This window comes from Scyliorhinus torazame, chromosome 8 (genome assembly GCF_047496885.1).
Source record: "Scyliorhinus torazame isolate Kashiwa2021f chromosome 8, sScyTor2.1, whole genome shotgun sequence".
Classification (NCBI taxonomy): domain Eukaryota; kingdom Metazoa; phylum Chordata; class Chondrichthyes; order Carcharhiniformes; family Scyliorhinidae; genus Scyliorhinus; species Scyliorhinus torazame.
The window spans coordinates 208,274,479-208,299,152 of record NC_092714.1 but is presented as its reverse complement, the minus strand read 5'-3'; the positions used below and the strand labels follow the sequence as shown (position 1 = coordinate 208,299,152).

The window sequence follows — 24,674 nt, the reverse complement described above, 5'->3', positions numbered from 1 at the left end:
TCCTCCTTCCTTTCTTCTCAGTACAACTGCATTTGTCTCCGGTCCCGTTGTATGTCTTACTGCTATGATCTTGAACAAACAGTTGACATGACGCACAGGTTCAGCAGCAATTAAGACACACCACCTCGCATTTGACTATCAGTTACCGAACCATTCATTTTTGACTTCCTGTCCCTCTATTATCACTAGATCAAAAGCAGCAACAGCAGCATTGTTTGTGTACCACACAGCAAACTGTATCATCCAGCTTTAGAAAAATACTAAGCTTCCTTAATGCTGTTTAAGAATGGACAACTTTCTAAAAAATTATGAATTTGCAGCCAGGAAGAAAGCTGTACACTGTCAAAAAAAAACAAATTCTGTTAGGAAATGTGATCTGTCGTATTATTTTGGAGCAGCACGGTGACACAGTGGTTAGCACTGCAGCTTCACAGCATGAGGGACCCAGGTTCGATTTCGACCTCGGTGTTTGTCTGTGTGGAGTTTGCACTTTCTCCCAGTGTCTGCGTGGGGTTCCTCTGGGTGCTCCGGTTTCCTCCCACAGTCCAAAGATGCGCAGGTTAGGTGGCTATAGATTGGCTGTACTAAATTGTCCTTTAGTGTAAAAAGGCTAGTTGGAGTTATGGGGGTAGGGCAGGAACGGTGCCTAGGTGTGGTGCTCTTTCAGGGAGTCAGTACAGATTTGATGGGCCAAATGGCCTCCTTCTGCACTGTAGGGATTCTATGATTCTTCTGTGATTATTCCAATTGGGAGTAGGTTTTCAGCCTGCCATTTCCTCTTGCATGCTGTTGGATCATTGGTCAAGGTTCATTCCCTCAGCTAAGGCTGACATAATGGTATATTTGTGCAAACAAATTGCAACGGAAAAATGCAAAAGCACAATGGTGATAGCAATCTGATAATCTGCCTCTGGAAAGGTGAACGATGCTCTTTCCATGTGACAGGGCAGCTCAATATTTAGAGAAGAACATAAGACCATAAGAAATAGGAACAAGAGCCCACTCTGCCGTTCAATAGGATCATGGCTGATCTGACATTCCCCATGTTCACATTCCTGCCATTCCGTGTAACCCTCGATTCCCTTACTGTTCAAGAATCCATCTATCTGAATCTTAAATATACACAAGGACGCTGCCTCACAGCTCTCTTTGGCAAGGAGTTCCAAAGACTCACAATCCTCTGAGGAAGATATTCCTCCTTATCTCAGTCTAAAATTGGCACCCCTATATTCTGAGAGCAATCCCTCTGGTATTCCCCTCTCCGATGAGGGGAAACATCTTCTCAGCATTTACCCTGTCAAGCCCCTGAAGAATCTTACATGTTTCAATGAGATCACCTCTCATTCTTCTAAATTCCAATGAGTAGAGTCCCAACCAGTTTAATCTTTGCTTATAAGATAATCGCTCCATACGGGTTTATCCAAGTGAACCTTATCTGAACCGCCTCCAATGAAATGATGGGCAGAATTCTCCAGCTGTTGGGATTCTGTTCTCCCGCTAGCAGTGCACACCCACCCGCAGATTTTCCAATGACGTGGGGTGGCTTCAATGGGAAATACCATTGACAAGCGGCGGGAAGAGAGAATCCTGCTGCTAGCGAACGGCATGCCATCGAGAAACACTTGACTGGGGGATTGGAGAATCCCGTCCTATATCTTGATAAGGGGACCAAAACTAGTCAGTACTCCAGAAGTGGTCTCACCAGTACATTGTATGGTTGCAGCAAGACTTCCCTACTCTTATACTTCAACTCCCTTGAAATAAGGGCTAACATTCCATGAGCCTTCCAGATTACCTGCTGCACCTGTGTGCTAGCTTTCTGTGTTTCATGCGCATGTACCCCCAAGTCCCTTTGTGTTACAGCTTTTATGCAGTTGTCCTACATTTAAATAATACTGTTCTTTTGTCCTCCCTTCCAAATGAATAATTTTACATTTTCCCACATTATACTTCATTTGCCAACTTTTTGTCCACTTACTTACCCTATCAATATCTCTTTGCAAGTTTTATATATCCGTCTCGCAACTTGCCTTTCCACCTATTTTTGTAACGTCTTCAAATTTGGCTACAGTACATTCGCTTCTTTCTTCTGAGCCATCAATATCTATTGTGAACAGTTGCGGTCCTGGCATTGATCCTTGTGGAACACCACTGGTTACTGGTCGTCAATCTTAAAAAGAACCCCTTATCCCCACTCGTTGTTTCCTGCCCATTAGCCAAATCTCTATCCAGGATAATATACTACCTCCAACACCCTGGGCTTTTATCTTATGACTTAACCTTTTGTGAGGAACGCCTTCTGGAAGTCTAAATACAACACATCTACTGGTCCCCCTCTATCCACTCGGGTTGAGAATTCCTCAAAACCTTAATAAATTATTGAGACACGATTTCCCTTTCAAGAAGCCATGCTGACCCTGTTTGTTTAGATTATGTTTTTCCAAATGTGTTGCTATTACTTCCTTAATAATTGATTCCAACATTTTTCCAACAATAGATGTTATGCTAATTGGCCTATAGGCAACCGTCTTTTGACACGTCCTCCCTTTTTGAATAGAGGTGTCACATTGGTAGGTTTCCAATCGTCCAGTACTTCTCCAGAATCCAAGGATTTTTGGAAAATTACAACCAATGCATCGACTATCTCTGTAATTACTTCTTTTAGGATCCGAGGATGCAAGCCATCAAAGACAGGGAACTTATCTGCCTTCACCCTCATTAGTTGTCTAGTACTGCTTCTCTAGTGCTGGTATTTAATTTAACCCCATATTCTTTAGTATTAATTGTACATTTGAAATATCTTCCACCATAAAGACTGATGCAAGATATCTCTTTAATTCCTCTGCCATTTCCTTGTTCCCCATAACTATCTCCCCAGATTCATTTTCTAAGGGGTCACTTTGACCTTTCTCTTCCTTTTTATATATTTAAAGAAGCTCCAATTTTCAGTTTTTATATTCCTTGCTTTATTTTCTTTTTAGTCTTCCTTTGCTGGATTTGGAATTAATCCCAATGTTTGGGGCTATCACTGACTTTTGCCTCCTTATATGCTTTTTCTTTCAGCTTAATACTCTCCTGAACTTCCTTGGTTAGCCATGGTTGGTTTATCCCTCCCTGAGACTCTTTCCTCCTTATTGGGATATATTTTTGCTAAGAGTCATGAGTTACCTCCTTAAATGTCTGCCGCTGCTTGTTTTTCCTGCTAATCTATCTGCCCAGTCCACTTTATCTCACTCTATTTTCATTTCATTGTAGTCCCCTTTATTCAAGTTGAACACAGTTGTTACTGAACCAAGTTTCTCACTCTCAAACTGAATATTAAATTCTATCATGTTATGATCATTACTTCCGAGGGGATCTTTTATTCTCTGATCATTTATTAAATTTGCCTCATTACGCATATCAGATCCAAGATAGCTTGCTCCCTGGTTGGCTCCATGGCATGTTGCCGAGGAAACTATTTCTAATCCACTCTATGAATTTATTGCCGGAGCCACCCTTTCCAACTTTATTAACCCAATCGACATAAAGATTAAAGTCACCCATAATTCTTGCTTTATTATTTTTACATGCTCCTATTATTTATTGATTTATACCCTATCCTACAGTGTAGCTACTGTTTGGTGTCTATACACTACTCCTACCAATATCTTCTTTCCCTTGCAGGGTGACAAGAGAAAGAGGAAGGTCAAAGTAACCCCTTAGAAATGAATCTGGGGAGATAGTTATGGGGAACAAGGAAATGGCAGAGGAATTAAAGAGATATCTTGCATCAGTCTTTATGGTGGAAGATATTTTGAATGTACAATTAATACTTGAAGGTAAAGGCAGTGGGCAGAGCCACCCACTGCCCTTACCTTCAACCTTCCGCCAGTGTTCCCCACCCCACGACCCCCATCCTGCCTTCACTCATCTTTAGCCTGGGCTCTCTTGTTAATCTTGGGCTTCTGGTGGATCCATTGCCCACAGCTGTCACTACTCCCAGTGGAATTGACAGTTAATGGAGAGCTCCCAGCTTCTGCTTGTCTGACACCCTTAATGGGCTGTGATTTCTGTCCCCGAGGTCCTTCAACCTGGGGAAGGTCCGACGTTGGCTCTTTATTGCCTTATGGACACATAACGGAGGCAACATGAGACTCCCACCAGTTCCCCGTTAACAGGAAAGACCCCTGTCACAAACATTAAATTCTGCCCATGGAGAAACATCTGAGCTTGAAGATAGGCATGTTTCTGGTACATTGTATACAAAGCTTTCCTTCACATCAAATAATATTTTCTTTATCCCAATCTAGGAGTGCTCTATGTGAACAAGTTACCTGACTGGGTATGGAGATCTTCCATTCGTTGATCAATAATCTTGATATGCACACAGAAATATTTTAAAATGAAATGTTTGACAACAACTTCAGACTAATATATAATAAATATAATATCATTGTCTAGAATTACCATCAAAGTATGTGGACACTTTATTCAGAGAGATATCAGGGAAGTGCATCGACACTGGAACAGTGCAAGTGTGATCCTAAGATAAATGGTTGAGTTCCTAGAACAGAGCAATGTAGGAAAAACTCTGTGCTTCATACAACCTAAACTGCACCTGAAAAGAATGGTTGTGCCATTATTGGTCCTGACATGGAACAAAGGTTGCATCCAGTTCATTGGAATGCCATCCATCAATTAATAACCGACAGGACACAAAACAAAGAACGACCTCCCACCTCATCAACAATACAATTCACTTCCAGTTTCAATTGACAAACATGACTCACCTGGAGTCTTCTCTGTGAAAAGAACCTTTGACTCGGTCGTAAAGTTTTGACCAGTGAGGATCATTCGTTGTCCACCCGTAACAAAACAGTTGTCTGTGCTCTGCTTTTCCACCATTGGCAATTCATGTGCAGATCTCTGAGCTGGAGCAATAAAACAAACCATACTCAATACAGAAAGACACTGCTGATAATTCAAAAATACACTGGACTGTTCCAGCAGATTCCAATTCTTTGTCCATTTGTGCCTAGATCATTGAAGACGCCCTTGCAACAATATTGCACCTGATAAATCAACTTGTTTAGTTGTGGAGAACACACCCAGACTACAGGTTCATAATGACACATGGTTTTGAGCCTGGATTTTCATATAAGCATGGTGTAAATAACATGGTGACCCTCAAAAAAAGTTGAAAAGACTTTCCACAAAATGATGTGGGCACTAGAGATGCATTAATGTAGCACCTTTCAACTCCTTGTCTCAAGCCAAAATGCTTCACAACCCATTATTGAAGTTCTGTTGAAGTGTAGTCACTTGTAATATAGGAAATGCAGACTGAGTGATCAGATATTTAACATAACTAAAGATTTGTTCTTTTCTTGCAAGCAAGACACTGCAGATGATTTAGTCTCCAAGAAATACTGCAGCTCATAGCTGGGCTTTTTTTTAAGAAGTGCAATTTGTACAAGCTAGCTCAGTTTTATAAAATGTATCTTTGTATGATAGTAATTCACCTACAACTTTAAATACACTCAAATTACTGATGCTGGTCACACTGGATTCATGAAACGATGCAAAAGGTACGATTATTTAACACTTGCGAGAGATACTGCAAAAAAAGCCTTATTTTGTGATTGTATTTCCCTTTACATTTCAGCTAAGCTGAGGGACCAATACAATTGACAGAACGACCAGGTTCACCTCAACAAAGAAATTGGAGTTGAGCAAATATTCAATTGTTTTAGTTACCTGTGTGGCCCTTCATCCCTTTCTCCATGGCCAGAATAAAATCAACACCTTTCCAGAAGCCTGCCACAAGTTCACTTGATGGAGGATTCCATTAACAAATACTGATCTTCTTGTGCTATTTTCATCAGTACCTTAGTACAATAGGTCATTTGCCAATGCCAATGTACTTTTTGAATTCCACTTTATAAATTTAACATAGAACATCATAGGATCATAGAAACATATTTGTTTAACAAACGAAAAATAACCTAATCAAGTGAGTGAAGGATGCACTTTGTACGAGAAATACAAACAATGAATTTAAATAGAAGAGAGTTGACAGTTCTCTCTGAGGTGATTTCAGCACAAGACATTTTCTATAGAAGACAGGGAGGAAAATTGAAATGAACAGTCTGCTGCAGCTGGAGTTAAGCGGAGCCTATTTAATACCCTCTTGCTGGCTGCAAATGTTGCCTTTTGAATATTCTGTTGAGCAGTTGGGCTCAGTCATGGTGTACTGTGTTAAATCAGGAACCCATCACATGCACTTCAGCAAAGCATTGTTAAAAGAGCCTTTTATTATGATGCCATGTTCAATCCAACGATGTAAAATTATAGATAGACAATTTCCACATAGGCGTCACAAGGAGAACTGAGAGGCATCTGCCCTCAAAATACGCTTTTTAGTCCAAACGGAACGTTCATTTTGCTGAAAGTTATAAAAGGTTTACACGTTGTGTGCATATTTGTTAGGTCAACTTATGTCAATGATTGCATTGTTGATGTTTATTTTTTCATGATGAAATTGTTACGAAGACAGAAAATAAATGTCATTAGTTTGTGCTGTCGAAGAGGTGTAATTGTAAAAGATGAGGCTCCTGGCAGAGACATTTACATGGTGTAAACTGAAGAATCAAAGCAGATAGGAGTACGATTCAGCGAACGCGTTGCGCCCGGCCAGCAGAATCCCGCAAGACGCCCAAATCGAGCTTTGTGCCGCGCCGATCGCTAGTCACCCGACTCGCTATGCCCGGCGCGATCTGGATCACGCCATTGATGGGCATGATCCAGATAATGATATTTGAACAAGCCATTAGACACATTTAAATACCCGGACGTCGTATGCACCCAGTACCCAGGAGTCAAAGGCCGCACCTGCGAGGCCTCAACGGGGTACCGTTTATCACTGCTCTCCACAAACATGGACCAGGCATGCTGGCACCTCAGAGGGGGGGGGTCTCGCAGGCCATTAGAGCCCAGGACAGGGTAGTACCCTGGCATTACCTCGGCACCCAGGCACTGCCATTCTGGCATCCTGATAGTGCCACCTGGGTTCTGCTAGGTTGTCTGGGTGGCACTATCAGAGTGCCCAGGTGGCATGACCAGGGTGCCTGGGGCACTGCCTGGGCTCCAGGCTTGCAGTGACGAGGTGCCTGGGTGCCAGGTTGGCACTGCCAATGGCGATTGAATATCGGGATCATTCTCGGCACTGCAGCCATCGAGAAGCATCCTGCCAAACATGCCCAAAACTGGACATAGAAATTCTTCAGGTGAATCCTGCCCAGGGTCTTAAAATTTGGATTTGATTTATGACAGCAAGTGGCTTTTTCTACAATAATGCCAAAACAAATTAAATTTTACCTTTGATGTTATGCAAATGTTCTTAAATATGCAACCTTCATACAACCCAGACCTTCCTAGTCATTCTATAGGAATCTCTTAAAATGTCACAAAATCCAAAGCAATAAGTTTGCATTTCAGACAGACTACAATGGAATTCATAATTCTGTGTTGCAATCCATTTAGTGCTGTAAAAATTCAGAATGGCAGGTTTTTAAGCAATTTTACACAATAGTACCTGCATGGTAACAGCGGATAGACTGTGGGTTTCCAAAACCTCAGAAAAGTGTTGAGAATGCCAGGTTGTGAACACTTGTGCTTTAAACAGTCGATTTAGCTCCCAGATGAAAGAGAGTTGGGCTCTTAAGGTTATCCTCTATGGGACTTCCGGTTGCGGCTATGCCTAGGTAGGTCGCACGTTCGGCAGCTCACGCCGGGAAGGGATTTTTGGGCTCTTCAGAGGGGCCCCAACGGCAATTGTTCGACGGCTTCCAGTGTGGGAAGGTAACAGCAAGGTCCCCCTGACAGTATATGGATTGGTCCAGGAGTGGAGCGGTCAAAAAAGTGATCCTGGTGCAGCGGAAAATGCGAGGGAGGAAAAACAAGATGGCGGCGGGTGGAGACCAAGCAGCATTGGCGCAGTGGTCGCAGGAGCAGCAGGAGTTTCTTAAACGCTGCTTTGAGGAGCTGAGGACAGAAATGCTGGCGCCAATGAAGGCGGCGATTGAGAAGCTTGTGGAGACCCAGAAGGCCCAAGTGGCGGCGATCCGGGAGGTGCGGCAAAAAGCCTCGGAGAACGAGGATGAGATCTTGGGCCTGGCGGTGAAGGTGGAGGCGCACGAGGTGCTGCACAAGAGGTGGGTGGAAAAATTTGAGGACCTGGAGAATAGGTCGAGGAGGAAGAATCTTCGGATTCTGGGTCGCCCTGAAGGAGTGGAGGGACCCGATGCCAGGGCATATGAGCACGATGCTCAATTCGCTGATGGGCGCGGGAGCTTTCCCGACAGAGAGTGTGTCCTGAGATGGGCCAAAAAAGAGCGAAGCAGCAGGTGGGAGAACACGGAAATCCGAATTTACCAGGACTGGAATGCGGAGGTGGCTAAGAAGAGGACTGGTTTTAACCGGGCTAACGTGGTGCTCCATCGGAAGGGGGTGAAGTTCGGAATGCTGCAACCAGCGCGATTGTGGGTCACGTTCCAAGATCGGCACCACTATTTTGAAACTCCTGATGAGGCATGGAACTTTATCCAGACTGAAAAGTTGGACTCAAACTGAGGGTTTGTCGTGGGGGGATGTTTACTGTGTTTACTGCGTTTGGGGAATGTTCTTTTTGTTTTGGTGCTGGGTGGGGATGGGTGAATGGATTTGATGTGGGGGCTGTGGGAGAGTGTGGGCGTCGGTGTTGGAGGGGCAGGGCCCCGCGGAGGAAGAGGGGGGGTGGAGGCCCGGGGATGTGGAGTTGGGGTAAGGCCGCAAAAAGGAGCTGCGCCAAAGGGGGCAGGGCCGGCTCAGGAAAGCGCGGGCTTTTTTCCCGCGTTAGGGAAGGATGGGGGTGGGGCCGGGGGGAGGGCGGTGCTGGATAGGAGCGCACACTGACTGCCAAGGGGTGGGGGAATTCTCACGCTGGGGGGTCGATGGAATGGCAGGAGAGGCCGGGCTCAGCAGGAGTCAGCTGACTTACGGGAGTTTCATGGGGGGAGCAAAATGGCTAGATGAGGATCTAGCGGGGGGGAGGGGGAGAGGGGGGGGGACTGGGGTGCTGCTGCATTGGCCAAAGGGGAGCTGGAAGTAGGAGAGGTAGTTGGGGCGTGAGTCCGCCGCCTGGGGGACTGGAGGGTGCGGGAGGCACGGGCACGTGGCTGGCCTGGAAAAGGAGATGGCTAGTCGGCAGGGGGGGGGGGGCGGGGGCAGTAGCCCCCCCCGATCCGGCTGATAACTTGGAAAGTGAGGGGCCTGGACGGGCCAGTCAAGAGGGCCTGGGTGTTCGCGCACTTAAAGGGACTGAAGGCAGACGTGGTTATGCTCCAGGAGACATGTCTGAAGGTCGCAGATCAGGTTAGGCTGAGAAAGGGATGGGTAGGGCAGGTCTTTCATTCAGGGCTGGATGCGAAGAACAGAGGGGTTGCAATACTGGTGGGGAAGCGGGTGTCGTTCGAGGCACTGAATATTGTAGTGGATAATGGAGGTCGATATGTGATGGTGAGTGGTAAGTTGCAGGGGGTGCGGGTGGTACTGGTGAACGTATATGCCCCGAATTGGGATGATGCCGGATCTATGAAACGCATGCTGGGTCGGATTCCGGATCTGGAGGTAGGAAGCTTAATAATGTGGGGGGGGACTTCAACACGGTGCTGGACTCAGCACTGGACCGTTCTAGGTCCAGGACGGGTAAGAGGCCGACTGCTGCCAAGGTGCTCAGGGGGATTATGGACCAGATGGGGGGAGTGGATCCATGGAAGTTTGTCAGGCCGCTGGCCAGGGAATTTTCCTTCTTTTCCCACGTCCATAGAGCCTACTCCCAGATAGACTTTTTCATTTTGAGTAGGGCGCTAATCCCGAAAGTGGAGGGAATGGAATATTCGGCCATCGCCATCTTGGACCACGCCCCGCATTGGGTGGAGCTGGAGTTGGGGTAGGAGAGGGACCAGTGCCCGCTGTGGCGCCTCGATGTGGGACTGTTGGCGGATGAGGGGGTGTGCGGGCGGGTGCGGGAGTGTATTGAAAGATACTTGGAGGCCAACGACAACGGGGAGGTGCAGGTGGCGGTAGTCTGGGAGGCATTGAAGGCGGTGGTCAGGGGAGAGCTAATCTCCATTAGGGCCCACAGGGAGGAGAGGGGAGGGAGTGGGAGAGGTTGGTGGGGGAGATTTTAAGGGTGGACAGGAGGTATGCAGAGGCCCCCGAGGAGGGGCTACTTAGGGAGCGACGGAACCTCCAGACGCAATTCGACCTGTTGACCACGGGGAAATCAGAGGCACAGTGGAGGAAAGTGCAGGGGGCGGCGTATGAGTCTGGGGAGAAGGCGAGTCGGATGCTGGCACATCAGCTTCAGAAGATGGAGGCTGCGAGGGAGATTGGTGGAGTCAAGGGTAGAGGGAGGAATACGGTGCGGAGTGCGGTGAGAATAAACAAGGTATTTAGGGACTTCTATGGGGATCTGTACAGGTCTGAGCCCCCAGCGGGGGTGAGGGGATGCGACGATTCCTGGATCAGCTGAGGTTCCCGAGGGTGGAGGAGGAGGTGGTGGCTGGTTTGGGGGTGCCGATTGGGCTGGAGGAGCTGGTTAAAAGATTGGGGAGCATGCAGGCGGGGAAGGCCCCGGGGCCGGATGGGTTCCCGGTTGAATTTTACAGGAAATATGTGGACCTGCTGGGCCCGTTGCTAGTGAGGACTTTTAATAAGACGAGGGAGGGGGGGGACCTTGCCCCCGACAATGTCCAGGGCGCTGATCTCTTTGATCTTGAAGCGGGACAAGGATCCATTGAAATGTGGGTCGTATAGACCAATCTCGCTCCTCAATGTTGACGGTAAGTTGCTGGAGAAGGTGCTGGCTATGAGAATTGAGGACTGTGTCCCGGGAGTGATTCATGATGACCAGACGGGATTTGTGAAGGGTAGGCAGCTAAATACAAATATGCGGAGGCTCCTCAATGTAATTATGATGCTCTCGGTGGAGGGGGAAGTGGAGGTAGTGGCAGCTATGGACGCGGAGAAGGCCTTTGATCGGGTGGAGTGGGAGTATCTTTGGGAAGTGTTGCGGAGGTTTGGGTTTGGGGAGGGGTTCATCAGTTGGGTCAGGCTGCTATATAGAGCCCCAGTGGCGAGTGTGGCTACGAACTGGCGGAGGTCGGAGTACTTTCGGCTGTACCGGGGGAACGCGGCCCCTTATCCCCCCCTTGTTGTTTGCACTGGCAATTGAGCTGCTGCCCATGGCACTGAGGGAGTCCAGGAAATGGAGGGGAGTGGTCCGGGGGGGAGAGGAACACCGGGTGTCGTTGTACGCCGATGACCTGTTGTTGTATGTTGCGGATCCAGTGGAGGGGATGGCGGCGGTCATGCGGATCCTTAGGGAGTTTGGGGACTTTTTGGGGTATAAACTCAACGTAGGGAAGAGTGAGCTCTTTGTGGTGCATTCAGGGGGCCAGGGAAGGGGGATAGACGAGCTACCGCTGAAGTGGGCGGAAAGGAGCTTTTGGTACCTAGGGATCCAAGTAGCTAGGAGTTGGGGGGCCCTGCAAAAGCTCAATTTGGCGTGATTGGTGGAGCAGATGGAGGAGGATTTTAAAAGATGGGATATGCTGCCACTCTCACTAGCGGGTAGGGTGCAGTCGGTCAAAATGACGGTCCTCCCGAGGTTTCTCCTTGTGTTCCAGTGCCTTCCCATTTTGATCCCCAAGGCCTTTTTCAAACCGGTAAGCAGGAGCATCATAGGATTTGTGTGGGCGAATAAGGTACCGAAGGTGAAGAGAGTGTTTCTGGAGCGTAGCAGGGACGAGGGGGTGCTAGCGCTGCCGAATTTGTGTGGCTATTATTGGGCTGCCAATGTGGCGATGATCCGTAAGTGGGTAATGGAGGGAGAGGAGACAGCGTGGAAGAGGCAAGAGATGGCGTCCTGTGTGGGCACGAGCCTGAGGGCGCTGGTGACAGCACCGTTACCGCTCTCGCCGACAAGGTACACCACGGGTCCGGTGGTGGCGGCGACTCTGAAGATCTGGGGGTAGTGGAGGCGACACAGGGGCGAGGTGGGAGCCTTGGTTTGGTCACCGATTCGGGAGAATCATCGGTTCATCCCGGGAAGGATCGATGGGGGGTTTCGGAGCTGGCATCGGGCAGGGATTAGAAGAATGGGGGACCTGTTCATCGATGGGACGTTTGTGAGCCTAGGGGCACTGGAGGAGAAGTTTGGGCTAACCCCGGGAAACGCTTTCAGGTAAATGCAAGTGAGGGCGGCAGGTGAGGGAATTCCCGCTGCTTCCGGCACGTGGGATTCAGGACAGGGTGATTTCGGGTGTATGGGTTGGAGAAGGCAAGGTTTTGGCGATATACCAGGAGCTGAAGGAAGAGGAGGAGGCCTCGGTGGAGGAGTTAAAGGGCAAGTGGGAGGAGGAGCTTGGGGAGGAGATAGATGAGGGTCTGTGGGCTGATGCCCTGAGTAGGGTTAATTCTTCCTCCTCTTGCGCCAGGCTCAGCCTAATACAGTTTAAAGTTACTCACAGAGCGCATATGACAGGCGCGAGGTTGAGTAGGTTCTTTGGGGTGGAGTGCAGATGTGGGAGGTGCTCGGGGAGCCCGGCAAATCACGTCCATATGTTCTGGTCGTGCCCGGCGCTGGATGGGTTTTGGAGGGGTTTTGCGAGGACTATGTCCAAGGTGGTGAATGCCCGGGTCAAGCCGAGCTGGGGATTGGCATTATTTGGGGTATCGGACGAGCCGGGAGTGTAGGAGGCAAAGAGGCCGCCATTCTGGCCTTTGCGTCCCTGGTAACCCAGCGGAGGATTTTGCTACTATGGAAAGATGCGAAGCCCCCGAGTGTGGAAGCTTGGATCAATGCCATGGCAGGGTTCATCAAGCTGGAGAGGGTAAAGTTTGCCTTGCGAGGGTCTGTGCAGGGGTTCCTCAGGCGGTGGCAACCGTTCCTAGACTATCTCGTGGAGCATTAGGAGGACGTCAGCAGCAGCAGCAGCCCAAGGGTGGGGGGGGGGGGGGGGGGAGAGGGGAGGGAGGGGGGGGTTCTTTTGGGGTGGCATTTGGGTGAAGGGGGGGGGGGGGGTTCCCTATTTGTGTTTTTAAATGTTAAATGGGGGGTTATTGTATATGGGGGAAATCCAATGTATAATTTCTGATTGTTGTGTTCTTGGTTCTTTCTTTTTGTTGGGGGGGGGGATTTGTTAAAAATTTGTTGAAAAATTTGAATAAATATATATATTTTTTAAAAAGGTTATCCTCTATGTGGTTTGTGGTGATACCGGGTATTGCGGTATCTGAGAGGTGGATGGCCATTGGCTAGACCCAGGAGTCTACCATTGGCTGATGTACATAGCTCCGCCCTGAGAGGCGGAGTACAAGAACCGATGCCATCCCAGCAGCCTTCACTTTCTGTATCGAAGCTGCTGCGGAATAGTTCTAGCAGATTAAAGCCTATTAGTTATGACTCACCTTGTCTTGAGAGTAATTGATTGCCCATCAATTTAATCTGCTACAACTTCAGTGAAGGGATGGATCTCCGTATCAAACCAGAGTGCCTTCAGCTCAGCGCCCATGCGGACAACTCTGCTGCTATCATCAAACATTGGCTGGTGTGCTTTAAAGGCTACCTCGACACGGCCGCCGACACCCCCACGGATAGACAAAAAATGCACCTTCTACGCTCGTGGGTCAGCCCTGGGATCTACCCTCTGATCGAGGAGGCGGAGAATTATGCTGCGGCGATCGAACTGCTAGAAGGACACTATATCCGCCCTGTAAACCAGGTCATACCTGCTGGCGACTAGGAGGCAAAGCCCCGAGGAAACGTTGGAAGACTTCTACCGGGCGCTGCTGGTGCTGGGCCGAAACTGTGGCTGCCCGCCAGTTTCGGAGAACGAGCACACGGAACTTTTGATCAGGGATGCTTTCATGGCAGATATGACTTCCCCCGACATCCGCCGCAGGCTCCTAGAAATGGACACTCTTGGACTGACTGAGGCACGGGCCCTGGCGGGGTCCATGGACGTTGCGTATAAAAACGCGCTGGCTTTTGCTCCTGGATGCGCGGCGGCCCGCTGGGCTGCATGGCACCCCTCTGCGGCAGCCCCTCAGACCTTCCCCCTGACCCTGCAAGCCTGCGCGGCGAGACGGCCCGCTACCGCCGCCGGACAACGCTGTTTCGTCTGCGGGCAGGCGAATCATCCCCGCCCGTGCTGCCCGGCCCGCACCGCCACCTCAAAGGGTGCGGCAAGAAGGGCCACTATGTCGGGGTCTGCCAGGCCCGCGCCATGGCCGCGGTCTCCAGCGACTATTGGCAGCCCCCCTTTCAGGCCCCGGCCCTCCAAAGCCCACCGCCACCCCCCTATCCTCAGGCCGCGTGCGACCCACGGCCATGGCCATTTTGCCCCCCGGACACCACGCCGGACGTGTAGGCGCCGCCATTTTGGCCTACGCTGCCGCCATCTTCTTTGTCCCCAGACGCCATGTGAGACCCATGGCTGACGCCATCTTGGATGGGACCTCAGGCCCCCAGCACAGCCGACTACACGCTGCCCGACCAGAACTCGAACTCTCCACTACTGCAGCTGGCCTCGGTGACTCTGGACCAGAGTCGGCCCCGGACGCTTGCGAAAGCTACAACGACGATCTCCATCAACGGCCACGTGACATCGTACTTGATCGACTCCGGGAGCACGGAGAGCTTTGTTTGCCCCGACACGGTAAGGCGCTGTTCTCTTGTCACCCATCCCGTAAACCAGAGGATCTCCCTGGCCCCCGGGTCACACGCGGTGGAGATAAAGGGGTTCTGCCTCGCGAACCTCACTGTCCAAGGAATTCCACAATTTCCGCCTGTACGTCCTGCCGCACCTCTGCGCATCCACCGTCCTTGGGCTGGATTTCCAGTGCCATTTGCAAAGCCTGACCTTTAAATTTGGCGGCCCTATACCCCCCCTTACTGTCTGTGGACTCGCGACCCTGAAGGTCGACCCGCCCTCCCTGTTTGTGAACCTCACCCCGGATTGCAAACCCGTCGCCACCAGGAGCAGACGGTACAGTACCCAGGACCGGACCTTCATCAGGTCAGAGGTCCAAAGGCTGCTGAGGGAAGGGGTCATCGAAGCGAGCAACAGCCCCTGGAGGGCTCAAGTAGTGGTGGCGAAGACCGGAAGAGAAACACAGGATGGTCATTGACTACAGCCAGACCATCAACAGGTTTACGCAGCTGGATGCGTACCCTCTCCCCCCGTATAGCTGACCTGGTGAACAGGATTGCGCAATACCAGGGTTTCTCCAAGGCGGATCTCAAGTCTACCTACCACCAGCTACCCTTCCGTCATGGTGACCGCCAGTACACTGCCTTCGAAGCAGATGGGCGGCTCTATCAGTTTTTAAGGGTCCCCTTCGGTGTTACGAACGGGGTCTCGGTCTTCCAACGAGAGATGGACCGAATGGTTGACCGGTACGGCTTACGCGCAACGTTCCCGTATCTCGATAACGTCACCATCTGCGGCCATGACCAGCAGGACCACGACACCAATCTCTGAAAATTTCTCCAGACCGCGAATATCCTTAACCTGACTTACAATAAGGATAAATGCGTGTTTAGCACCGACCGTCTAGCCATTCTGGGCTACGTAGTGCAAAGTGGAGTCATAGGCCCCGACCCTGAGCGCATGCGCCCATCATGAAGTTCCCCCTCCCTCACTGCCCCAAGGCCCTAAAGCGCTGCCTTGGTTCCTTCAGCTATTATGCACAGTGGGTCCCCAATTACGCCGACAAGGCTCGACCCCTGATCCTGTCCACAACCTTCCCCCTGTCGACAGAGGCCCACCAGGCCTTCTGCCGCATCAAGGCAGACATTGCTAAAGCCGTGTTGCGTGCCATCGACGAGTCCCTCCTCTTCCAGGTCGAGAGCGATGCGTCCGACGTAGCTCTGGCGGCCACCCTCAACCATGCGGGCAGGCCCGTGGCTTTCTTCTCCCGCACTCTCCATGCTTCCGAAATCCGCCACTCCTCGGTCGAAAAGGAGGCCCAGGCCATAGTAGAAGCTGTGCGACACTGAAGGCATTACCTGGCCGGCAGGAGATTCACTCTCCTCACGGACCAACGGTCGGTTGCTTTCATGTTCGATAATGCGCAGCGGGGCAAGATTAAGAACGACAAGATCTTGCGGTGGAGGATCGAACTTTCCACCTACAATTACGAGATCTTGTACCGTCCCGGGAAGCTGAACGAGCCTCCTGATGCCCTGTCCCGCGGCACTTGTGCCACCGCACAAGTGGACCGCCTCCGATCCCTCCACGAGGACCTCTGCCACCCGGGGGTCACTCGTCTCTGTCATTTTATCAAGACACGCAACCTGCCCTACTCCATCGAGGAGGTCAGGTCCGTCACCAGGGACGGCCAAATCTGCGCGGAGTGCAAACCGCAATACTACCGGCCAGAGAAAACGCATCTGATAAAGGCTTCCCGTCTCTTTGAATGCCTCAGCATGGACTTCAAAGGACCCCTCCCCTCCACCGACTGCAACACGTACTTCCTGAACGTGATTGACGAGTACTCCCGGTTCCCATTCGCCATCCCCTGCCCAGACATGACCACAACCACCGTCATCAAAGCCCTCCAGTGTATCTTTACACTGTTCGGTTTCCCCACGTACATTCACAGTGATAGGGGGTCCTCCTTTATGAGTGACGAACTGCGTCAATTCCTGCTCAGCAAAGGCATTGCCTCGAGCAGGAGGACCAGTTACAACCCCCGGGGAAACGGGCAGGTAGAGAGGGAGAACGGAACGGTCTGGAAGACCGTCCTGCTGGCCCTGTGGTCCAGGAATCTCACAGTCTCCCACTGGCAGGAAGTCCTCCCGGTCGCTGCTTTGTACTACCACAAATCAGACACCTCATGAACGTCTCCTTGTTTTCCCCAGGAAGTCCTCCTCCGGGACCTCGCTCCCAACCTGGCTAGCGACACCCGGACCCATCCTGCGTCAGGAACATGTGAGGGCGCACAAGTCGGACCCGTTGGTCGAGAGGGTCCACCTGCTGCACGCCAACCCCCAGTACGCCTATATAGCGTTCCCGGATGGCCGCCAAGACACGGTCTCCCTTCGGGACCTGGCGCCCGCAAGAGCCCCACGCGCCCCCGCACCAGTGCCCCCACCCCCACCCTCCCCGCAACACCTGACCGGAGGGTCAGTACTCCCGCCGCCCCAGCCTCGGCCCGAACAAGCGCCGACGCCCCCTACAGGCGCCCCCCCCCCCCCCCGTCCCGCCCACTTTTCGCCCCAACAGCGCCGCCTAGGGGTGACGAAGCTGCCTGGGGGGACGACACCACGTTCCCCGAATCGCAACCGCCGGGACCCCCATCAGGATCACCACCGAAGGCCAGACGCTCCAGGAGGACGACCAGGCCACCCGATCGACTGACTGCTGCACCATGAACACTTTGCTATTACCCTCAACATCACGGCACCTCAATACCTGGTCCTACCATGCGAAAGGCGACATTAACGCTGGCCATCACCCCGCCGGGCTCTTTTTTTAACAGGGGGTGAATGTGGTGATACCAGGTATTGCGGTACCTGAGAGGTGGATGACCATTGGTTAGACCCAGGAGTCTACCATTGGCTGATGTACACAGCTCCACCCTGAGAGGCGGAGTATAAGAACCAATGCCATCCCAGCAGCCTTCACTTTCTGTATCGAAGCTGCTGGGGAATAGTTCTAGCAGATTAAAGCCTATTAGTTATGACTCACATTGTCTTGAGAGTAATTGATTGCGCATCATGGTTATAGGGCACCAGTGATTCACATTGCCATGGTATTTTAAAATAAATTTAGAGTACCCAATTCATTGTTTCCAATTAAGGGGCAATTTAACGTGACCAATCCACCTAGCCTGCACATCTTTGGGTTGTGGGGGCGAAACCCATGCAAACACGGGGAGAATATGCAAACTCCACACGGACAGTGATCCAGAGCCGGGATCGAGCCTGGGACCTCGGCGTCGTGAGGTAGCAATGCTAACCCACTGCGCCACCATGCTGCCATCACGTTGCCATGGTGATCAGCTTTGAGATAGGAAGTCACTGTGACATCAGGGGCAAAATTCTCCGACCCTCCGCCGGGTCGGAGAATCGTCGGGGGCTGGCATGAATCCCGCCCCCGTCGGTTGTCGAATTCTCCGGCACCGGAGATTCGGCGGGGGGCGGGAATCGCGCCCCCCGCTCGATTCTCCGGCCCGGGTGGGCCGAAGTCCCGCCGCTAAAATGCCTGTCCCGCCGGCGTAAATTAGACCACCTACCTTACCGGCGGGACAAGGCGGCGCGGGCGGGCTCCGGGGTCCTGGGGGGGGGGGGCGCGGGGCGATCTGGCCCTGGGGGGGGTGCTCCCACAGTGGCCTGGCCCTTGATCGGGGCCCACCGATCCGCGGGCAGTCCTGTGCCATGGGGGCACTCTTTCCCTTCCGTCTCCACCATGGCAGAGGCGGAAGAGACTCCCTCCACTGCGCATGCGTGGGAAGCTGTCAGCGGCCGCTGACGCTCCCCGTGCATGCGCCGCCCCGAGATGTCATTTCCGCGCCAGCTGGCGGGGCACCAAAGGCCTTTTCCGCCAGCTGGAGGGGCGGAAATTTGTCCGGCGCCGACTTAGCCCCTCAAGGTTGGGGCTCGGCCCCCAAAGATGCGGCGCGATGCCCGTCTGATTTGCGCCGTTTTGGGCGCCAGCCGGCGGACATCGTGCCGTTTCCGGATAATTTCGCCCTAGGCTACAGGCTTTCCTGAAATATCACTGAGTATCATAGACAGGTTAGGCTGCCAGTGTTCAGGGAAAGAGAGGGTAGATAGAGGCCAGAAGTCCCAATGGTTGACAGCACCAGAATGCAGGCGGCAGGCTGTGCTTAAACTGAAGATATCAAATTTGTGAGGAGTTTAAATGAAGCTGGAAGATTCACCTAGCTTGCAAGAGAGGGAGGATTTTCAGTAAGACTCTCACTGCGATGGACAGCTTTGGGGTTACCAAGCTGAGAATGGGAAAGGAAAGAAATAAACCATTGGAACTAAAAATTATTTTGGACAGCTTCTGGGAGAATTGTATGTTTACTTAAAGGATTGTGTAATGCGTAGCTGTGAAGTGTGATTTTTCAATTGTGTTGAAAATAAGAAATAAGTGGCGGGCAATTCTATCCTGTGGTTTAAAGTATAAGTTACCTACAAAGATAATGTTTTGTTAAACCTGGTTGTGTCATTCTTTCAGCTATTTACTGGAAGTTTGAATTTCTAGCCAGGGAAAGAAATGGATGGAATTTAATGCCCTGCCTGTGGTACGATTGTTGGTGGGAGGCATTTAATTAGGCAGGAAGGTGGCAGGTGGAGACCTTGCCTCCACCCCAATTAAGAATGTGGCAGGAAGGCCATGGATTGACTTCACACTCCACTGCCAATTGGCGCCCTACGTACAGGTGTGGAGCACACCATGCGATGAGTATGACAAGCAAACCTGCGCGGAGTTGCTTGTGGGCTCCTGGGGGTGGGGTGGTAGGGGGGGGTGGGGGGTCATTCAGTTCTTGATTGAGGAACTCAGAATTGGGAAGTGACAGGGGAAGTTTCCTGAAAGACACCTCCTGCCACTTACTGTTGATCGCGCATCCCACCTAGCGACCTGCACCCACCATCACTTAGCTGTGGGCTGACATCCAGCAATAATACTAGGCCATGTGCGGATGTCATGCCATGAGCAGCCATGTCTCCCAGGTGACACTGCTGCTTAACAGAGCTGCCAGATTCTACTTTGCTGACAGGTCTCGGAGGGCGGGACTTCCAGCTTTGGACAAAGAATCCCAGGGAACGCCTGATGCTGTCCGTTTTAGTGCCTGAGTGGCCCATAATAGAACTGGCCTTTCCTAAAAGAGGCAACACAGAGCTCTCAGCAGCTCACCAGCCAGTGGGCAAGACACTCATCGCCTCCATTAAATACCGACCAATGTTTCCACTTGTGGGGCAACAAAATGCATATTATAAATAGAAGACAGCAACTAATAAATCAAGTAAGAAAATCAGGAGAAACCTCTTTACCTAACAAGTGGTAGAATGTTAATGGACTACAACAAGGACTAATTGAGGCAACAAGTATTTAAGGCTACACCTGATAAACATATGATGGGAAAAGGAATAGGATAATATGCTGAAGCACTCTTCATCTAACACTAGGGAAAGACTCATGTGCAGCATAAAAGCTGGCATCAATCATTTGGGCCAATGGTCTGTTTCTGCACTGTAATCTTGATGTAACTCAATGTAATATGATTGGCATATAACAGTTTCATTACCTCAAGTAGCCTCAATCAACTGAATTTAATGCAGAAGCAATTTACTAATATTTTTTGTAGCTAAACCAGTTATTCTGATTTGAAACAAAAACAGAATATACTGGACAATCTCAGCAGATGGAGAGAGAACGGAGCTAACATTTTGAGTCTGGGTGATTCTTTTGTCAAAGCTAGAGAGTGTTGGAAATAGCATGAGATTTATACTGTTGTGGGGGGGTTGGGGGAGCATGGAGCTGGGTAGAGGGCCAGCAATAGGTGGAGATTAACAAAGATATCGTGGACAAAAAGACAAAGAGAAAGGTGATGATAATGACCCAGAAATGTGCTGATAGTGACACCTTCTGATCTCTTCATGTGCCACCATCAGCACCCTTTTTAGTCATTATCACCACCATTTGCATTCCCTTTTTGTCCATGGCACCTTTGTCAATCTCCATCTATTATTGGCCCTCGATCCAGGCATACTGTGCCATGCCCCACTCCCCTCCCCAACAAGCCCCCTCCTCCCAGCTGCCAAAACAGTATAAATCTGACTCTTTTTCCAGTTCTCTCTAGCTTTGATGAAGGGTCATCTAGACTCGAAACGTTAGCTCCCTTCTCTCTCCACAGATGCTGTCTCAGCACCTGCTGGATTGTCCAGCACGTTCTGTTTTTGTTTCAGATTCCGGCATCCACAGTAATTTGTTTTATTCTTTCAGATTTGAAATGTGATATCACCTAACTCCCACTACTATATTTAGTGTTTTCAACATTGATGGGGTCCCATGACTCTGGGCAATCTCAGCTGAGATATACAAGTTGTGGATGCCGTCACTATATTTTACAATAAATAATGCTTCAGCTTCATCACGCTATACCAATGCTGGTCCACATTTGGCTATAAGGGCCGGATTTTGCTGACGGCAAAAAATCTCTCCTCTCGCTGGCAGCGCACCCCCGCCTGCGGGGTTTCCCAGTGGCATGGGGTGGCTTAATGGGAATTCCCATTGACAAAGGCGGGAGCAGAGAATTCCTGCCACCAGTGAATAGTGCCCTGCCTTGAGAAACACGCAGGTGTGTGTGTATGATTAATTATTAAAAACAATTGTTTTTATGCATCCAATGGACTTAACAGTAAAAGAAAACTTACAGCATTCAATGGGGCTGGAAGCAGCCTGCAGTGAGAGAGCCCTGCCATTGGCTTGAGGAATGTGTACCCGAAAAACAAGCCTCACTCTGGTATTCTTCCTGCCAATGTCCGTCTCCCCTTTCCTCAGTTCAATGTCAGCATTTCTCAGCTTCAAGATCCCAGCACAGTCAATCCTATGAAAAAAAAAGCGTATTGGGTTACACAACGTGAAAATACAATTAATTCATTTGCCATCGTTATTTTTGCCTATGCACGATTAACTTGACTGATAACCAGCAAATTCACAGCACAAACCAGCAAATTCACAGCACATCGGAGATTGGGAACAGGTTAATTGTCAACCAGATGACCATGTGCTGGCCTGCATTTCACCTATCCAAAAATAAACCATTTAGTGACAGCTCATTCATTATTAACTGCAGGAATGTAATTTTCAAGTCGAGCTTAATGACCTGGAGATGCTATGAAGTTATGTTGTTTCCATGCCGCAAAATTCGCCAAAAACCTGCAGAAACAGTGCAAAAGATCAAGGGATTTCAGTCGCAAATTAACTCTCAAACACAAATCAAGTTTTTGGTGATCGTTTGCACCGTTTTAAAGAAAGGGTGGTCTAGATGCTGGCCTTGCCCACAAAACTGACAATGTCATCTCATATTGAAATAATCACCGTGCCGCATTTTCGCTAATTAGACTCATTGGCGAATCTTCAAGGAGGCTCTTAAAATTAAGCATTTATAAAGTGCCACAACAGCAATAGATATGCACCTTTAAAAGCTTTTCAAATGAAAACAAAAACTGACTACTGAACACCAACGAAACCAGAAATTGGTTCTCTCTAACTTTTTTAAGCCATTTTCAATTATTTAAATTCGGGTTCATCACAGGTGGCGGTCTAAATAGTTTTATCAAAAAGGCTTATGTTTGTGATTAACCCAGTTTCAATTGTATTATTCAATATGCACCAGGTTCGCACATAAATATATCAAGGAATATTTTCTAATGCAAGAAAAAATGTTCCAAAATGCTGCCTGATTGTGCTAGTCATTGGAAATTATGTTTGATGAAATGGTTTAAGCACACATTTAACCAAAAAATTTTCAATTCAGAAATCCGGTGTAATTTTACACGCAAATTGTGTTCCAATCGCCAATTGCACCCAAAGCTAAAACTTTACCCCAATGTAATCATCAGATCATTAATGATGAATAAGTGAAAACAAACCTATATAATGGCAAACATGTCATGAATTTGTACTCTTTCCTGTTTTGTCCATTCTTATGCAGTTAAGGAATGGTAAGGGTAAAGGATGGTCTGGTCGAGCATTCTAAACAGAAATGTAGGACGGGAGTGACCTGCTGCAGAGGTGGACTGCCATTGGCCAGCGGCGGGATCGTCTAGTCCCACTGTTGTAAAAGGGATTCCCGTTGAATGCAACCTTGGCGCTGGGAAATTCGCGGCAGGGGTGCGCTGTAGGTAGGGCCATACAGTCCCACCAGTGTGAACATCCAGACGGTTCTGCCAATAATTAAACCTGGTGGGTTTAATTACGAGTGGGGGGGGGGGGGGGAGGATTTCGACGGAAGGGCCAAAACCTGGTTTTGTGCCAGCATGAATTTCCAGCTGGATCTTCCACTGGTGCGTGCCACGGCAGATCAGGAAACCAGCTGGATGCCAGTGTGAAACTCACAATTGGATGCGATGAATGTCCGACAAGGCATGCCCGATTCTCAGTGGCGCTGGGTGGAAACATAACCAGTGCGAAACGCATCTGGAACAACATGGTGGGCAGCTGTCAGGACACACCTGAACAATGGCTGGGACTGCCTCCAGAGTTCAGGATGGAGGCTGCCGGCAACCCTGGACTCCAGGACACCACAGTAGTGCATGCAGGGAATATCTGCAGGTGGACATTCTAGATTCACTGTCCTGGACGGTGGTCCACCTTCCAGCCTCAGATGTTCCTCTATCTTCATTTTCAATAGGCGTCATGTGACAGTACCTTTAAGAAATGGGTGTTTAAGAAATGTACCTTTAAGAAATGGGTGTTTATCAGTGATGTCAGACTGTGGGTTCAGCTGGGCTGTCTGTCACCTTTTAACTTTCATTTTAGGCTGTTTGCTGCAGGGTGTGTTTTAGTTTCGTTTTCAGAGCTGGATAGCTGCAGTCACAGCCAGAAGGTGTGTGAGTCTCTCTCCCTGTAATCTAAAGACTGTAAATTGATCCTTTGGTGATTTAAAACTAATAACTGCTCTCAGTAGTGACTTTAACCTGATATGCTTCTGTTTAAAGTTTTTGTTAAAAGTCTTATGGATGTTAAAGGGACAGCTTAAGGATTACTTTGTGTTGTATTCTTTGGGGGTTGTATTTGAATTGATGGTTGCTAAGATGTTCACTGTATATTTTTAAAAAGTTAACTTGAGTTCATAGAATAAACATTGTTTTGCTTTAAAAAATACTTTTCCATTTCTGTTGTGCCACACCTGTAGAGTGGGCTGTGTGCTCCCCATACCACAATCTAGTAAAGGTTGTGGGTCAGGTGAACTCAATAACACACTTTGGGGTTCTCTAAACCCTGGCCCATAACAAATTGGGGGCTCGAGGGGGATAAAAGTCGATCTGTTGGTTTGGCTTAGTGAACTTAAAGACAATGAGGGGTGAGCATATTGTGCTTGCTTTTCAGGTGTGGTATTCTAGTTTAAGTGGGGAGTATGTTGTGAACAATGGCTCTTTCAGAGGCTCTGAAGTTTTGGGGGGTGGATACGGTCACACGCAGTGCCTTACGGACAGAGACTAAAAGCAGACTGTTAGATTTGGCAAAAACATTGCAGTTCACATTACCTGACAAAATGCAAAAAGATGAGGTAATTATGGCGGTGGCTAAGCGTTTAAAGTTGCCTGAGATACAGTTTGACTCATTGGAAATGGCAAAATTTCAGTTACAAATTAAACAAATGGAACACGAGAAAGACTTAAAGCAGCTTGAATATGAAAGAGAGGAAAAATAAAAAGAGAGCGCGGAAAAAGAAAAAGAGATAGAGAGGAAAAAGAAAGAGAGAGAGGACAAAGAAAAGGAGAGAGAAGAAAGGAGAAAAGAAAGAATAGCCCTAGCAGAACAAAAAGAAAGAGAAAGGGTGGTACAGATCAGGGAAAAAGATACAGGGAGAGAGTTTGAACTTCAGAAAATGGCCATGAAACA

General features: G+C 49.4%; 1 protein-coding gene across 3 annotated transcripts in view; it reads right to left on the bottom strand.

Moving 5' to 3' along the window:
- nfatc2a (nuclear factor of activated T cells 2a) overlaps positions 1–24,674 on the bottom strand; it is a 246,738-nt gene that overhangs the window by 110,028 nt on the left and 112,036 nt on the right. For all 3 annotated transcript variants that reach the window (XM_072514718.1, XM_072514715.1, XM_072514716.1), the window contains exons 5-6: positions 21,479–21,651; positions 4,773–4,913 (exon numbers count right to left, since the gene is read on the bottom strand). In XM_072514718.1, coding sequence (XP_072370819.1) covers positions 4,773–4,913; positions 21,479–21,651 — 314 coding nt within the window. The remainder of the gene's footprint in view (positions 1–4,772; positions 4,914–21,478; positions 21,652–24,674) is intronic.